Genomic DNA, 17607 nt, shown 5'->3' with positions numbered 1-17607 from the left:
CCTTATTGCAGCAGCTCATCCGCAGCAGCTCAGCTGTAAGCACACTGAAATGAAGAATTGTGTGGTTATCGACTATGCGCGAAGGCTGGATGGAGATAGCTATGGAAATTGTTGAATGACCACGGTGCCCAGGTAAACAGATAAGAGTCGTGGCTGAAGAACTTCTCCCTGGAACAAATCTCTGGACAGGTTGGAAGTGATGGTCTGAGCACACTCCACACAGAGAGGAGATGAGGAAAGTACTGAAGGAAGATCTGGATGGGAGGGGAGGACACGCGTACCAGGGGGTCGGTTGAGAGCAAGAGGAGACACAACATTGGGTAGGAGCTGTCAGGAAGAAGAAGGACTGTGACCCAAACATGGGCTGACTTGGGTCATGGAAAGAAAAGAAGCGGTGTAGTATTGCGTTCCCCAGTGCCAATGAGCTCTGTCCAGTAACGGGGCATTGGGAAGGGGATGAGATCTCAGGGATGTGCAGATATTCAGCTGGTGATTGCTTTAGTCTTATCTGCCTCAGTCTGCTCACAGGGCCCAGTCTGAACTTTGCCGAAGGGCTTGAAGCCAACCCAGCCCAAAAGCACTGGTGGAAGCACCAAAACTCTTCCCAGGCCACACCTGCCCCGTGACAGTGTCTATGGTTGCTGGGTGCTGGCCCCGGCTCCTCAGCATGGCTGCGCAGCTGGGAGAAAGGCTTCTGCCTCCAGCTGCCACAGGGGTGTCTGCAGCAAGCGCGAGGAGGACTCGATGATTTGAAGGGCCTTTTCCCATCTAAGTGATTCTATAATTTTGTGACTTTCTGGCATGTGCACACGGGACTGCCAAGAGGCCACTCATGCTTACAGGCAGTGGGGGAGGTTTTGGGGGCTCTGTGGGTTCAGTGCATTCAGCTTTCACTGGAGACCTGCCTTGGTTTGGCTGAATGGGCACTTTGGCCCACTCAATAGGAAGTTAAAAGCATCTCCAGGCCAGCACAGTGTCCTGGCTATCCTCAGCTCTGCGCGGAGCTGGGTGCGAGGACAGGGCCGCTGCAGTCACTGGAGGATGAAGGAGAGGCACAAGAGCGGGGGAAGGCAGGGATGCCTGGAAGAGCCTGAAACGCTGCCTGGGGAGCACGCTGCTCTGCGCAGTGTGAAAGGCAAGAAAGCATAGGGACGCAGACGAGGGGATGAAAGAATGGAAGGGCAGGAAGAGCATGTTCCCACTGTCCCATGCCATGCTGGGGTGCTCCCGGCGGGGTGAGACCTGGTTTCTTCCCCCCTTCTCCTGGCCCCGCCACAGGGCTCAGCCCAGCCCACGTCCTGCCTGGCTCCAAGCTGCCCCATGGTTCTCGTCTTCTCCTCTGAGTTGTATTTATTTATTTATATGGAGATGTAATAAAACTCCAGCAGGAAACGGAGGCGATTCCCTGCCATTCCCCGCAAGCAGGCCCTGGGACAGGGCGAACAAGGAGGCACATTGTGCAGTGCAGGCCCGCCTGCCAGCACCGGGCTGTGCGCGGGGCCGAGGGGCCTGGACCGGGTGAAGAAAGAGCCGAGTGTGTGCCTGCACCGGGGCCGCCGCTGACACCGGCATGCTGGGAGCGCAGCCCGGCGGCACCACGGGGCTGTGGGATACGGCGTCCTGGGGAAGAGCTCCATTTTGGCAAAGCAGGCGGGTGCAAGAGGCAGGCAGCAGGGCTGGGGATGAAAGGGCTTCTGTGCTAGCCTGGGAAGTCATCTGGGAGCACAACAGAGCCTGCTTCAAACACCATGCTCCTCCTCTGCCTGTTCTTGGTCTGCCAGGACACTGGGGAACGCTGAAGGTCAGCTGTGGGGCAGACAGTCACCCCATGGCCTGGTCTGGTGGCTGTATGACCCATTGTTCCCAGAGCTCGGTCTGCTGGCAGCGAGCTCCAGTCCTCCACCAGCCTCTCTGAGGCAGCTGCTGTGAACTGCTGGTGTTGCCATCAGTAGGGTTCAGAGTGAATGCCTGCTGCTGAGGCCTGCCTGTGTCCTGTCCTCCCTGCGGTAGGGTCTGCTGGGGTGAGCAAGAAGGCTGGGGCAGGACACGGCTCAGCCCAGCTTTCTGGGGAAGACGCTGGGGCAGGCTGGGGTCTCCAGGCTTGTGCGTCCCAGCCCTCCAAGGAGGCTGGAGGCAGCCGGTTGTGCTGCCAGCTGCATTATCAGCCACACTCACCAGCTAAAAATACTGTCTGCAGGAAAAGCAGCCAAGGGAGATGGTGGGGGACAGCCTAATTTTCTCGCCTGTCCCTGTGCTAGCCACCTCCCCATTGGGGCTCCCCCAGGGGCACCCCACTACCATCCCCCTCTGACCCCTGAGCATGGAGGCTGGGGAGCCACCAGCCCCACGCTGCGCATGGTCCCCATCCACGTGCTGGTCCCTCAGGCTCCCAGGGCTCTCAGGGGGCCAGGGCCATGCCCTGTGCTGCCTGCCTCCAGCTGCTCTAGGGTAGGGCTGCCAGCAGCAGGATGTTTCCTCCATGCTGCCCCATTGTGCTCTGGAGGGAGGCTGCTGTTGCCCTAACGAGGCCTGGTGCAGCTGGGATGCCATCCCTCTGCCCACATCCCCTCTGCCGGTAAGGATAAATCCTGTTCCTCTGCCACCCGCTGGGAGCAGTGAGGGGAAGCTCAGGGCTAGCAGTGGGCACTGAGCATCCCCAGCACCCTGCTGACGGAGATGAAAGTGGAGAGCACAAGACGGGAGCAGCCTCGAGCCAGAGTCTCCATGCAGGGCTCTCAGCCTGTCCTCTCTGCCCCCATGCCACTCACCCTGATCCCTGGTGTGGGTCTCAGCACCCAGTACCCTGCTTTGCCTTTTTTTTTACAACATTTCAGCAGCACCTCTTACTGCCCAGGGCTGCACAATCTCCCTTTTAGGTGGGGAATGCAAACAGGGGACCGCGTCCACGGCTCCCAGCTGGGCAAGATGTGCAGCTGGCATGGGTGGACACATGGACATACACACAGACATGTCCTCGGCACCTTCACCTCCTCCAGCCCTGGCCAAAGCATTTGCTCCCTCCAGGCTTGCATCTGGCGCAGCTGTGCCTGGCCTCGCCTGTGCCTCACACTGACCTTCTTGAACGTGGCTCTTGCAACTAATGAAGTTACCAAAACCACACACCAAGGGGAAAGGGGAAAAAAATCCCAAATCCTCCAGGAAATGTCTTTGCAAACCTTCTCTGCAGTGTGGCAGAGGTGCTGGCTCTGCTGGCTGTGAGCAGGCCGTTTATGTCCCACACAGGGACAGCAGTGTGGCAGGGACATCCCCCATCCCCCTTTCCTAGGGGGCCAAAGGACACGGGGGCATTTGCAAAGAGGTTTTCTTCCCCATGATGCAGTGTTGGGTCAGGCCCTGGCTTGGCTCAAAGCTGGAAGGGCATGGATGGGGCTCTTACAGCCCCTCAGAGACCCTGCAGAGCTTTTGGCATCGCTTGCCTACCCCACACCAGCCTGGCACCAGGACTGGGAGAACGTGACATCCCCTGCCATGACAGCCGGGAGAGTGAGCGTGCAGATGGAAGGGGAGTGAGACAAGGAGGGGACAAGCCCTGGCCTTTAAGGGTACACATGCCAGGACCCGGGTGTCTCAACATGCAGCCTTGCAGGGCTGTCAGGTAGCATCTGGGGGACAGCAGGAGCCCCCAGGATGCGAGGCCATGCCCATTGCTCCCTGGCTTGCCCCATGCCATGTTCTGGTGCTGCCATGCCCACAGTGTCCTTCCTAGACAGGGCTGCCTGCCCAGTGACACACGCTGCAGAGTCCCGTGAAGCCATAAAAATAGCTGCAGCTTGGGAGGAGGATGAGGGGGGTTGTTAATCCCCCCCCCCCCCCCCCCCCCCGGGGTTCTCATTGCATTGCTATAATTAATGCCTGAGTCAGGGAAGAAATGGCTTTTCCCTTCCATTGGTGCTGGCTGGGGCTGGGGCTGGGGCAGGGACAGTGCCACGAAACTCCATCTGCTTCACCCGCCTCCTCCTGCCGGTGCCAGGTTCCTGCTCCCATTTCTTTGGTGTCTGTCCCCAGAAATCCCCAGCTTCCAGCTCCACTGCCACACGCCTACAGTGGGCAGTCTGGCACTGAGTGGGAGCTGCTCATGGAGGCCACAGGGTGCAGAGCATCCCATGGCCTGCTCCAGCCTGGCGGGCACATTGCTGCACACACGTATGTGCATTTGTCTGGCATGGGAACAGAAGGGTTCCAGTCTTGGGGATCGCTTGTGGCCACCAACACCACTGGTGCGGGGAGACCCAGCTGTCCACACAGGTGCCCAGGTGGGTGCCAGCCTGGGGCCCCATGAAGTGCCTGATGTGGGGCACAGCCCGGGGGGGGGGCTCTCCCAGGATAGCCCCCTTCAGCTGCTCCCCAGCCTATCCATCCCTGGTGCTGGCATCCCTTTGAAATTGAACCAGTTGGCCTTTCACACCAGCTATTCCTGTGAAATTCTTCAGGAAGGGAAAATTGCCTGGATCCCCGCAGGGCTGTGCCCTCGTCCTCCCTCCAGCTGGTACCAAGAGCACAGGGTCCTTTGGAGCTGAGGCTTGCTCCTGGGCACAGCTGCTGGCCTGTCCTTGCTTTTTGGGCTCTAAGTCCTTGCCACAGCCCCTAACTGCGAACCTGGCACTGCAAAGAGCTGGGACCACCTGGGCAGACCTGAACCAGCTGGCGAGGGTTGGGGCAGAGGTAGCACAGAGGGCACGGGGCCCCCACGTCCCTGTGCACATCCTGCCTGCCCCTGCCAGGGCTCGATGGTGCAGCGCCTCAGGCCCCTTCCCAGCTCCATCCCCCTCTCCTCCTCCATCATCCCTTCCTGTGCTCCATCACAGCCTCTCCTTCTCCATCATCCCCCCTCCCCTGCTCCATCACTCCCATCGAGGCTGTCCCCATCACTGGTGCCAAGGGATCCCCCCAGACCCTGTGTCCATCCATGTGGATGCTGGGGGAGGGGGGGAGCATCTTGCAGCCTTTCTTTGCAGCCAGGCAGCAACATGGGATTATTCTCAACCCGTGGCCTTCCAGCCCTCCTTCTCCCTCCCCTTGCTGAGAATCTTGCACAGGTTTGCAAGCCCTGTTGACGGGAAGAAAGGAAATGGGGCAAAGCTGCTGCCAGGAACCACAGGCTCCCGGGCTCCTGCGATATGGCCTCACTCCACCAGCCTGGACGCTTCCCGGGCAGGATTTCTGTGCAGCTTCTGTGATTTCTTTATTCAAGCTATTGATATTGGATTCTCAGCCCAGGGACACTTCCAAAGCCATAAATCTGCTGTGTTGCTCTACCTGGTGTTCTTGTTTTCACTGCAAGGCGTCCAGACCTGCTGGAGACCTCGGCTTCTGTGCGTGGCCGTGCTGCTCGCTCTCCCAGCCATGGGCACGGTGCTTTCAGCGTGCCCACCCCCCAGCAGCCCCAGTGCTCCCCGCCCGTCTCAGCTGTGCCATGGGGGCTGTGCCGGCAGGTACAGGGGGGCCAGCACTGCCCTCGATAGCTGGGCAGGTTGCTTACCAGTGGGCGGGCATGGTCACCACTGATTGCCCCATTAGCTGTCAATGCACCAAAAGGTCAAGATTTGGCCAAGTTTGGGGGGGGGGGGGGGGGGCAGTGGCACAGTTGTTCCCCCCTCCTGCCCCCACAGCAGGGACTGAGCCTCCACGCAGCGGGTGTGTGGGGTGCTGGGGAGGCCTCACGGATCCTTTGCTCTCTACATGGGGCCTTTGGGCCCCCTGGGCATCCCGTGAGGCACCTGAACTGGTGTCGGGGTGAGGGGCTTCACAGGGTGCCACCCTGGGGTGCAGGGCGGAGTTGAGCAGTGGCCACTGCTCTGCATTAAAGGGAGCCCCTTGACTCTGAAAATCCACATGTTGCTCTTGGCTGGGCTGCAGCACCCCCTGCCAAGAGCAACAGTTTTACATATTAAAGCAAAATTAAATTAAAAGACATTTATTTGTGAGTTTGCCCCCCCCCATTAACCCTTCACAGTCCAGGCAGCAGCACTGGGAGCTGCGGGGGCAGCGAGAAGTGTCCAGATAGATTTTTCCCTTTGCGCAACCCCACTGGATGAACGTGCAGGAAGACCCAGTGTCAGCAAAACAGGAGGCGGCTCAGGCAAGACGGCAGTGCAAAGACTCAGGCACCCTGGGGCCCTGCCAGCCCCCTCCTGTGGGCACTGCTGTGCCCGCTGCACACCCAAACCCTTGCTGGGCACTCAGAGCTGTTTTCTGAGACTCGTGGCTCTTGCCAGGTCATGTTTCCAATTTTTTCTTAGCAAACGGGTCCATAGAGGGATGCCGGGTTTGCCTCAGCTGCAAGAAGCTGGGAGCTGGGCTTTGGGGTGTGGGGTGCCCTGAAGTGGTGGCAGTGCCACCCTTGGGTCCCTTGCCCTACGTGGGACACACAGCCCTGCCGTGGGGCCACATCTTGGAGTGGCCGAAAGGGAGGAGGGGACAAGAAAAAGACAAGGGACCCCAGGGACAGGTCCTAGTACCTGTCATGCTGGTGCTACCCCAACTCAGCCACAGCATCATCCCTGGTGACATAGCTGTTCCTGCCAAGTGGCCCGTGGGTGGGGATTTGCCCCCAAATCTGCCCTGCAGCAGGGAAAAAAAATAAATAAATAAAGCCAACGACACAAATGCCCATTTCTTGGAGCACACAAGGGGAAGCGTGGCATACCTTACCCAAGGCACAGATGGCCTGAACCTAGGCGCCGCTGAGTGCCAGCTGGGTGTGCGAGCCAGCGCTTCCTGAGAGTACCCCGGGCCGATGGGACACAGCCCCGGTGAGCACCCCGCTAGCGCCTTTCCCTGAGCGTCATCTCCCAGCGGCACCAGAGCTGGGCAAGCAGTTGCCCTGTGATAGAAGGGAATTCCAGTGCTCTGCTTGTCTCCCACACTGTTAGAGTAACTGATAAGCGGCTCCCATGGAATTTCCTTATATCACAGAATTGGGTATGTTTAAATAATATACGGCTGGAGTGTCAGCGTGTGGATGGCGATTAGGAACAGCGCTGACAGCCTGTTCTTTCGTTACTAAATAAACAGCAGGGCTCGGCGCTGTCTGCAGGAATGCCTGGGAACAGCGCTGCGCCCCGGCGCCAGCCCGCACCCTGTGCGCCGCGGGCACCCCCGGTGCTGGTCCCGGGGACCCCGCCTGCAGCGCGCCGGCTCCCGGTGCTGCCCCGCCGTGCCCGCGGGGCTGCTCTCCCGGCAGCCCGGCCTGAGTGGGCGCCGGAGACAGCGGCAACACCGGGCCCCCGGCCCCCCCGGTCCCCCCGCCCCCCCCGGCTTCCCCGGCCCACCCGGCGCCCTTGCCCGGGCGGCAGCGGAGCCCTTCCCGGGGATGCCGGGGCGGCCGCGGCACCGGCCGTGGGGCTGGCGCCCCCCTCTCCCCCCTCTCCCCCCCCGGGTGCCGCTCCCAGGCCGCCCCGCACTCCCCGCGCCCCAACTCCCGCGTGTGCCGCCCTCGCCGCCCCGCCCCCCCTCCGGCAGAGGCGCGGCCTCGTGCCCGTGCCCGCCCCGGGGGCGTGGCGGCGGCGCGGGGCGGGCGGTGCTGTCCCGGGCCGCCGCCTTGCGCGGGGCTCGGCGGGGCTCGGCGCGGCGCGGGGCCGCCGCCGCATGGGGCGCGGGGCGGCTGCGGCGGCGGCGGCGGCGGCGGCGGCGGCGGGCGGGGGGCGCTGCCCCGGGGCGGCGCCGCCGCGGCAGCGAGCGGCCGGTCCGGGGGCCCGGGGGCGGTGGAGGGCGCGGGCGGGCCGGGCCATGGCGGCGCTGTAGCCGCGGGGCCGGGGCCGGGGCCGGGGCCATGGCGGCGCTGCGGCTGCGGCTGGCCCTGTCGGTGCTGTGGCAGCTGGCGGCCGCCGGCCGCGGGCTGGAGCTGGGCGCGCTGGAGGCGGCGCGGGGCCGGGCGGCGCGGTGCCAGCCCGTGGACATCCCCATGTGCCGCGGCATCGGGTACAACCTGACCCGCATGCCCAACCTGCTGGGCCACGAGAGCCAGCGCGAGGCTGCGCTGAAGCTGCACGAGTTCGCGCCGCTGGTGGAGTACGGCTGCCACGTCCACCTGCGCTTCTTCCTCTGCTCCCTCTACGCGCCCATGTGCACCGACCAGGTGAGCGCCAGCATCCCCGCCTGCCGCCCCATGTGCGAGCAGGCCCGCCATAAGTGCGTCCCCATCATGGAGCAGTTCAACTTCGGCTGGCCTGAGTCGCTAGACTGCGGCAAGCTGCCCACCAAGAACGACCCCAACGCCCTCTGCATGGAGGCCCCCGAGAACGCCTCGGCCGCCGAGCCCCACAAGGGCCAGGGCATGCTGCCTGTGGCACCCCGGCCCTGGCCACCGGGCACTGCCGAGGGCCGGGGCCCCGATGGGCTGGGGGCCTGTGACAACCCTGAGAAGTTCCAGTACGTGGAGAAGAGCCTCTCCTGTGCGCCCAGGTGCTCCCCCGGGGTGGATGTCTACTGGTCCCGGGAGGACAAAGACTTTGCCTTCATCTGGATGGCTGTCTGGTCTACCCTCTGCTTTGTCTCCACTGCCTTCACCGTGCTCACCTTCCTGCTTGACCCGCACCGCTTCCAGTACCCCGAGAGACCCATCATCTTCCTCTCCATGTGCTACAATGTCTACTCGGTGGCCTTCATCATCCGCTCGGTGGCAGGGGCTGAGAACATCGCCTGCGACCGGGAGAATGGGGAGCTCTACATCATCCAGGAGGGACTGGAGAGCACGGGCTGCACCATCGTCTTCCTCATCCTCTACTACTTCGGCATGGCCAGCTCGCTCTGGTGGGTCATCCTCACACTCACCTGGTTCCTGGCTGCTGGGAAGAAGTGGGGACACGAGGCCATCGAAGCCCACAGCAGCTACTTCCATATGGCCGCCTGGGGCATCCCGGCTATGAAAACCATCGTCATCCTCACCATGCGGAAGGTGGCAGGGGATGAACTGACAGGGCTGTGCTACGTGGGGAGCATGGATGTCAGCGCCCTGACTGGTTTTGTCCTCATCCCACTCTCCTGCTACCTGGTCATCGGCACCTCCTTCATCCTTACAGGCTTTGTTGCCCTCTTCCATATCCGGAAGATCATGAAGACAGGCGGTACCAACACAGAGAAGCTGGAGAAGCTGATGGTGAAGATCGGTGTCTTCTCTATCCTCTACACTGTACCGGCCACCTGCGTCATTGTCTGCTACTTCTATGAGCGGCTGAACATGGATTACTGGAACCTCAGGGCCCTGGAGCGTGGCTGCGTGCCCCTTCCTGGCCGGCGTGCAGCCAACTGTTCCTTGGAGGCCTCGGTGCCCACCGTGGCCGTCTTTATGCTAAAGATTTTCATGTCACTGGTGGTGGGCATCACCAGTGGGGTGTGGGTATGGAGCTCCAAGACGCTGCAGACCTGGCAGAGCCTGTGCAACAGGAAGCTGGGCATGAGGACTAGGGGCAAGCCCTGCAGTGGGGTCAGCTGCAGCGGGGTGCACTGCCACTACAAAGCCCCAACGGTCATGCTGCATATGACCAAAACAGACCCGTATCTGGACAACCCAACGCACGTCTAGAGCAGGGTCTGCCTCTCCCTGGGGACGGCATGCTGGGAGAGCGAGTGTCACGGGTAAGGGACGGGGGAGTGCAGTGGAGCCTCCCGGGAGTCCGCTCTGGAGCGGGAGCCACCGGGTGCAGGGAAGGGGCGAGGGCAAAGGCGGAGTGGCAGGAGAGTGAATGCACACTGGTTTGGGGGTGACGAGGTCCGCGGGACCCAAAGGGAGCTCCCCGGGCACCACTCGACCCTGACAAGTAGCTGCTTTTTCCTAGAGATTGTTTTGTTTTTGTTGCTGTTGCCAAATCCAGTGACTGTTCTAACGCTTTCTTTGGGGGGGGGGTGGAGGGGAGGGCAGCAGGGGCCGGGGCAGGAAGGGGAATAATCCAGTTTGTGTTTATTTAATTCTGTAATTTATTTTAGTTTTTTTTTTTTTTTTTTTTTTTTTTTAAATCATTAGCTGCAAGGAATGGAAAAAACAATAAACCCTGGATGTGTTATTTCAAACTGAGCCTCATGCTGTTTGGAGGAATTTGAGGGGGTTGAGAACAACCACATGGGAGCCCCCAGGCTTAGAAGGAGCTGAGGTGGCAGGCCAGGGGCCACGGTCCCGGGGACGGGCAGTGTGATGGGTGCATGCCTGCCAGGCTCTTCCCAGGCTGTGCAGGGAGCGTCCCCTCTGCTGTGTTTGGGACTGGTCACACCATGCCCTTCTTCTCCAGCATCCCAGGTGCTGGGCTGGGGTGGGCACCTGGGGGCCCCCTGCACCCCACGCCTGGCATGCTGGCATGGTGCCCCTCAGCATGGGGAGCATGCAGCTCCCTCTGTCCGGCTCAGCCCCACTCAGCACCGTGGCTTCTCCATGGCTGGGCTTGGCGCCTGCTGCCTCCCACTGCGGGTTTCTTGTGCGCGTGTCACCCTGATGAATAACCTTTTCCACTCCGTTGCTTGGTAGGTGATTCCTGTTGGTACCATGAGATGCTGGGGTGTATGTGCCAGGCAGGGGGGGCTAGGGGCACAAGCAGGACCTGTGGGGCAGTGCAGTGCCCAGGCAGAGTGGCTGGTTGCGAGCTGAGGTGCTGGGCTGGGGGCCGCAGGACCCAGAGTAGGGGGTGGGAAAGGGCTTGGTTTTGATGTGCCAAAGAGAAGCCCGAGGTGCGGGTAATGGAAACTTCTGGGCAGCTTTATTTATCCCCTGCTCCAGTTACAAGCCCATCTCGCCTTCCCCATTGTCAGGAGGGAAACTCAAGCCTCAGCTGGTGCTTGTCATGGCTTCTTGTGGGGCGGAGCCGGGGTCTGTCCGCACCGCACCATGGGCAGGGTGGGCTGGGCAGGGTGGGCTGGCCGGGGCACTGGGCGCACGGTGTGGGCAGCCAGGCCTGGCTCGGGGTGGCTCTGCCAGGACTCGGGTGCAGGGGCTGCTGCCTCGCAGAGGGAACCAGGGCACGGCTCGGCGGGGGCAGCACAGCTCTGGGCCTGCTGGGCTGGGCTGCCTCTGGTCAGTGCCTGGCGCCAGTGGGGAGCTGGGCTTAGACCTCTCCGTCCTCTAATTGTTCATTAATTAGCCAGCACTGGGGGCCTCCCTGTCCCTCTTTCAAGAGCAACAAGTCTGTGAGGGAGCCTCCTTAGCACACCCAGGTTAGCACTGGCGAAGGCCTTGAGCTCAGAGTCCTGACAAGAGCTGCGAGCTCAGGGGGCTGCTTGTGGGGGGCAGCCATTTCCCCTCCCCACAGCCCCTCTGCACGGGTTCTCCCCACTGCCAGCCCCAGCAGGGCCAGGCTAACAACATGCATTTAGCGTGAGAGCAGCCCTTGTACCCTAACCCAGTCACTGGGAGGCTTCCTCAGCCCTGCCAAGCACCCTAGGGCAGAGGCAGGGGCTAGTGCTGACCCCAGCCTGTCCTGGTCTTACTGCCACCCTGCAGAAGGCTGCTGTAGGATTTTAAGAGACAGGCAGAGCTTGGCTGAGGGAGCTGCACCCTTTGCCCAGCCATAGTTGGAGGAGCAGTGGCAGGGGCCCATGGCCAAGGGCGAGCTGTGAGCAGCCAGCCCTGAGGCTGCAGCAGGAATGGGTTACGCAGCCCCAGCCCCTTGCCTGCTGCAGCCACTGAGCTCAGCAGGGCTTTGTGTGCCACGGTCGCTGGTGTGACTGATGAAACGAAGTGCCTTTAATCCACCCCCCCCCGCCACTGCCCCTTGCGGGGGGGGGCGCTGGGACACTGGGAGAAGGTGAGTGATACTGCCCACCTCCCCCAGGAGTTGGTGCTGCCATCAGCCACACCTGAGCAGAGCTGGAGACAGCACTGACATGCACTTGCTGGCACGCAGCCCCTGTGCAGGGGCCCTGTGGTGCCAGGGCATCCCTTGGCACCCAGTGGTGGGTGCCCTGAAGCTGGGACATCTTCTTGTGATGCCGGAGCCCAGAGGGTGCTGAGCAGGCAGGTAGGCACCCAGTCCCATTCCTAGGTTGGTCACAGTGGTGCCAGGGCAGGGACCCTTATGTGGTACCCCTGCTGCAGGGCTTGGGGGTGGTGGGTGGGGTTGTAGCCTCCTGGGATCTCTGGCCTGCCATGGAGGGTCTGTTTGGGCAGATAAAAGGGCCATGACCTGAAGCAGGAGAGTCAATATTAGCTCCAGGACAGGCTCCAAAGTCCAGCGCAGGGAGCCGGCTGACAGGGAGCTGGGCAGGGGGCGGCTCACCTGGGTGCCACATGCCTGTGCCAGAGGTGCAACCCATGCACCAGCCATGCTGCTACCAAGGGCCTTGCAAGACCCCTGGCGTGCAGGGAAGCATGTGGTGCCAAGCCCCAAGCTGGCTCAGTGCAGCGGCAGCATGAACACAGGCACACAGCACAGCAGCAGCAGCAGCCCATGTTCCAGCTCCCTGGGTGGCTTGTGGAGTCTGGTGGGGACACCCTGCCCTTGAGCACCCTGGCACTTGCCAAATAGCTCGCTGCCTCTCAAGCACTCACCCAGATAAGTGCGTGCTGCTGGGCCCCAGCTATCGCACAGTGGTGGAGCTGCCGGCGCCCGACCACTGCCTGCTATCAGGCCCAGTAGCCCAGCTGGCTCCACTGCAGGCCCCAGGAGCTCAGCAGGGCTGGCCCCGCTAGCGCCACAGAGCCAGACTAAGCTGGAGATGCCCCTCTGACCTGCCTTCTGCTGGGGACCCTGCCTTTGTCACAGCAACTCTCAACATTGTGCCACAGACCACTTCAGTGTCACTGCTTTTCTGCAGCTCCCCAAGCCCAGGATGTGCTGGGGAGAATCAGCTGCCCGTGCCGCAGCACCCCCAGCTCACCCCAGACCCTGCAGGCCATCTCCCCTCCATCCTGCTTGGAGCAGCCACGAACAGAACCAAACCATAGCAACCCCCCCGACACCACTTGCCGACACCGTGCGCTCGGCCCTCACAGGATTCGAGCTGAAGCTGGTCTGGTTTATAGAGACCAGGCCGAGCTCGGCCCTGTCCCATCCCCCCAGGGAGCCCTTCTGCTTGCCTCTCACAACTGCCTGAGGCACAGGAGGCAAGGCTGCAGAGGCTGAGGCCACCCCGAAGTCCTGGCCCAGGCTCCTGCTCCCCAGCACTCCTGGAGCTGCAGACATTATCACCCCTGCCCCACAAAGCAGGAAGGTCCTGGGTCCCTTCAGCAGCAGAAATAAATTCTCTGTGCTCTGAAAAGGTGCTAAAAAAATCCCAAGTCACACAGGCCATTAGTTGCTTAATATTAATCATTAAGCTTCAAGGAAGCCAAGATGGGACCCGGGCAGAGGGCCCTTGTAAGCCACTCCCTGAGGCCGCGCTGAAGACCCAGATGACGCAGGCAGCCCCAGCCCTGGTTTGTCACCCAGAGCGACAGTGGGTGCAGCTGGGCCTGCCATCGCCCACCAGCCTGCAGCACCGGGGGTGCCACAGCTGCCTGCCAGCGCAGAGTAGGGACAGCTATTTATAGGACACTAATGCCATGCAGGGGCTGCTATAAAAAGCGAATCTCAGAAAAGGTCTTACAGCAGATGCTGCTGTGAGGTCTCCACATTGAGGCCTGGACCCATCCCAGCTTGAGTCATGCTCTGGTTCACCCAGGTCCTGTTGCACATCCAACACGCAAAGCCTTCACTTGTGGTGTGGGGATGAGGCTTCTCTGAGGAAAGCATTATTTATCCATCGTCAGTAATCTTAAAGCCCACAAAGCCCGGGGGGTGGCTAAACCCCGCTCAGCCCAGCAGAACTGGACCCCACTTGGCTCAGATCAGCTCCTGAGCACTCCCAGCTCTGCTCCTAAACAACCAGGACAATGGCAATGCCCAGGAAGGCATCACACTCCTGACCTTATGGCACTGGTAGAAGGACAGTCAAACTTTGACCAACACCTTCATCGTATAGCTGACTGGTTGTACATTAGCAACAAGTGGTTACTTGGCCTGGTGCTGAAGCCTGGTAGAGCAGAGTGTCCCAGTCACGCTGGGAAAGAGCCGATGGCTCCTTGGGAGCCATGCTTTGCAGACACAGCAGGAACAGTTCTCACCGATCTCCGAACTGCAGCAAACAGGGCTGTGGTTACAAAATGCACATTAACAGACCTAGGGAGGAAGTTTTGATGGCAATCTAGACACACAATGCTGAGGTGAAAGAACAAAGTTATTTAGCTCCCCTCATCACTCCCTTGTATTCCCTTCAGAACAACCCACAGTGCCATGATGCAGTAAAGAGCCCCGCATCCTGTTGCAGGAGCGACATTTGCAATCCAAAGGAAGAGAATGGACTGAAAGGGACAGCCAGCTCAAGGACTGCTCCCTCCCGACCTTTCACTGTCCAGGAGGAAAAAGAACACATCCCCTTGTCTTTGGGGAGGACAATCAATAGGGCCAAGCTCAAAGCACACGCCTCCATGCCAGCAAATGGCCTTCTGCACAGCAAAGCTCAGGAAAAGGCATCATGCAAGACAGCTCCATCACAGAGATGGTAACAGCAGCACAACCCACCTGTCTGAGCAGCTACACCACCTGGACCAGAGGGGCACAGCCCAGGAGCTGGTATAACCAAATGTGAGCAGAGCTCAGCCTAGAAGATGGTTCTCCAGAGTTGTAAGCTGACTCAACCCAAACTCGGTGCTCCTTTGATCCTTTTATCTGTGCCTCCCTCTTCCCTCCGGAATTAAGACAGCTGTATCACTTCTGATGCAGGCTCTGGGGAAAGCAGAGCTCTGTGGAACATGAGATGTCTCAGTCTTGCACAGAGGGCACCTACAAAGGACTTGAAGCAAGCCAATTTTACAAACACAAGTACATAATGTTTATTTTTTAACTTTCCAATTTATTACAAGTACAGCCCTTAGCAGAACCCCCCTCCCGCCACAAATGACATTTATTTTTAAAAAACATACAGTTCCAAAGGTTTCACTGTGTAGGACCTGCAGAAAATGTTCTCTATTAACAGGACAAAACATAGCCTTCTGAAGGGGACGTGCGAAATACAAACGTCAGTGCTATTCTGTGGGGCATGGAGCTGAGGCTGGGGAGAGGGGAAGAGGGAAGTGGCTGGAAACCTGTCTAGTCTCGACAGCCATCAACAGTCCAGAACTGAAACAAACACCTGTTAATAAAAAAGTTCACAAAACTAGGCTGCAATTTTTTAATCGAGGATCTCAAATTTATTCTCAAATCACAGGAGCTGCAACAGCTGCTTTTGTTTTTCCGTGTTACAAAACCAGTATAGAACAGCACTGTGACTAGTTTGTTCTAAACTGAAGAATTCTATAATAAAAAGTTCAAGCCTTAATTGTATAATCAAAACCTGTAATGATGGAGAGGGAGAGGTGATTAAAGAACATTCTTTTCTTAGAGAAAAGTCAGTATCTCAAGTGGCAGAACCCACTGCTGGGACCATGGCAGAGCAGCCTCCCAGCAGGACAGAGCTTCCCCACTGGTCAGCCTGTGCGGGACGGTCCTCATGGTGCTGGGGGAGTGCGAGAGAGGTGAGCTAGGGAAGGCGTTACTACAAAAGGAGACGAGAGCATGGCTAGGGAGGGACTGAGAAACCCCCACCAACAAGTCCCCCAGTGTAACTCCAGCTACTGACAGGAAAATGAGTTTTCAGAGGGGGGAAAATATACAGCAAACACAATTTGATATAAACTGTACATGTGCCAAAGCAAGACAACAGTATCTTACAGGTGTTCTTTATACAAGATCACAGCTAGAAACAAGCCACTTTTAATAACTAGAAAATTATTTTAAAAAGTTACACAGAACATGTTTCTGCTGCTCCCCTTGCCCCGGAGCGCCCTACAGGGTGTACAGAAAGACATGCTCTCTGGTATACTTCTGGCACTAGGTTCATCCAAAGGGCTACATGATTGTGTGCTGTTCAAGGTGAGCAGGGAAACCAACTGCCTATTCTCTGCCACTTATGTGTGGAGAGCTGACCTCAGAAGAACTCTTCAGAGCACAACCTCCAGAGATTGCTCCCCAAGGGTGGGGGGGTGGGGGGGAAGCAAGAGCACCTTGAAGCCAATTGTATTAGGATGCTGGTGAAAGCTGTGTCTCTATAAATGTAAGTGCTTGCTCGCCCTACACAACCCTTCATTGGGGGCTCAAAAATTAATACCATATAAATATATACATACAAGAACTAGCAGCCCATTGGCCTGATCGCACCCAGTCCATCTGTGAAGCAGTATGATCCCTCCCTGCACCAGCTCAAGGCTGGTTTCTCATCACAGGCAACAGACAGCAGAGGTTCCACCACGCTCCAGTGCTGGCTGCTTGCAGAGTGGAGGAAGTGGCTCGTTCCAAGAAAGCCAACAGCGCCCAAGCTGGAGTAGGCTTCACACACCCCTGCCCCGTCAGGCTTTGGCCAGGCCTTCCCCTTGCCCTCCCACCTTCCCCTCCTAGCAGGACAGACATGTGTGAGCTTTGTGTATTTTGCAGGAAGCAGTTAAGTCATCTCTGCTCACTCAATGGATGACCAAATATTTGAGGAAATTGCAGAAAAAATAAAGTTAGGACGGGCCAAAGGAAAGGCTGTATTAATAGAGAAGTGCCTGCTGCTTCCTAACTCCCTTCAGACAACCCATCCTGCTGCCCAGCAGCACCAGAAGGCCTGCTCCAGCTCTGGCTCTCCCCCTAGTCCCCCCCCATCCCTATTTCTTCCTTTTCCGCCCCCGGGAATGTTCAAGGGGCTCTGACTCACTGTCGCCTTCCTGCTCCTCCAGTCCCTGGCACCTGGCAGAGAGCTTCTTACGTTTCCTGCGTGCATACGTGTGGCCAGGAAGGTGCTTGTGCACCATGTCGATCAAACATTGTTCTGTCTTCTCCAGGCAGGACAGTACGTGACTCCCATTCTGGTTGTAGCGCTCGGCATTGGAGAACACCTGTTTGATGTCAGAGAGGAACTCCTGCACCGAGCGGTAACTGCCACAAGAGCACTTGCTCTGCATAGTCTGGAAGTCCATAGGGTTGCTGATGACCTCAAAGTAATCTTCGGCTTCTTCTGTGGTCACTGGCTCCCTGACGAACGAAGAGCCACAAAGATAGGAGGAAAATGACGGGCCCTGGCACTGTGCAGTGCAGAGCTGTGGGGGTGTGAACCACCCCCACCCCTTCTGCTGAGCAGCAGCCCCAACCTACACCCCCTGCAGTGCCATAGCAAACCCACGAACCTCAACAGCGCTACAGTGTTAGCCCTGTGCTGGCTGCAGTGCTGAAGACAGGAATGACAGCAGCTCATCCTTCTGCCCGGAGTGCTGGCCCAGGCATAGGGACTGGTACACGGCAGGTAAGGCTATTTTGTCTCAGTCAAGCCTCCTACAGAGCACCTGCAAATCCTGGGGGCTGCAGAAAGCACCGATCCCATCCTCCCCTCTCTGGCTCATGGCCTACCACCCTCTGTTATGCCACCTCAGAAGGGCCCCAGGTCTTCAGTCCAGCAGAGGACTGAGAGTATGGTGGTTTCTACTGGAGCAGATTCACTCCGATCTGTAACTTGCTTTTGAAACCCAGGTCTCACAACCAGAAAGTGGATCCAGCAGGACTGCAGCATGGCCATCCCACACCTACACACAGCCCAGGTACAGTCCTGTGCACG

The 17607-nt window shown here is 59.2% G+C and overlaps 2 protein-coding genes across 2 annotated transcripts in view; one reads left to right on the top strand and one right to left on the bottom strand.

Moving 5' to 3' along the window:
• The first annotated feature begins 7786 nt into the window (after positions 1-7786).
• Positions 7787-10029, top strand: FZD9 (frizzled class receptor 9). The gene has a single exon (XM_040532606.1). It carries the CDS (start codon positions 7793-7795, stop codon positions 9542-9544), a length of 1752 nt encoding a protein of 583 aa, XP_040388540.1. The 5' UTR covers positions 7787-7792; the 3' UTR covers positions 9545-10029.
• Positions 10030-14790: 4761 nt separating this feature from the next.
• BAZ1B (bromodomain adjacent to zinc finger domain 1B) overlaps positions 14791-17607 on the bottom strand; it is a 52759-nt gene continuing 49942 nt past the window's right edge. The window contains exon 19 of the mRNA XM_040532195.1: positions 14791-17030. Within this exon, the coding sequence (XP_040388129.1) occupies positions 16664-17030 (367 nt within the window). The 3' untranslated portion in view covers positions 14791-16663. The remainder of the gene's footprint in view (positions 17031-17607) is intronic.

Source organism: Cygnus olor, chromosome 20 (assembly GCF_009769625.2).
Source record: "Cygnus olor isolate bCygOlo1 chromosome 20, bCygOlo1.pri.v2, whole genome shotgun sequence".
Lineage (NCBI taxonomy): Eukaryota > Metazoa > Chordata > Aves > Anseriformes > Anatidae > Cygnus > Cygnus olor.
The sequence above is the reverse complement of the archived record's forward strand: the minus strand, read 5'-3'. Positions and strand labels throughout refer to the sequence as shown.

Excerpts from the sequence above, each read along its gene's own strand:
- FZD9 (XM_040532606.1), top strand. The coding sequence starts at position 7,793 with ATGGCGGCGCTGCGGCTGCGGCTGGCCCTGTCGGTGCTGTGGCAGCTG.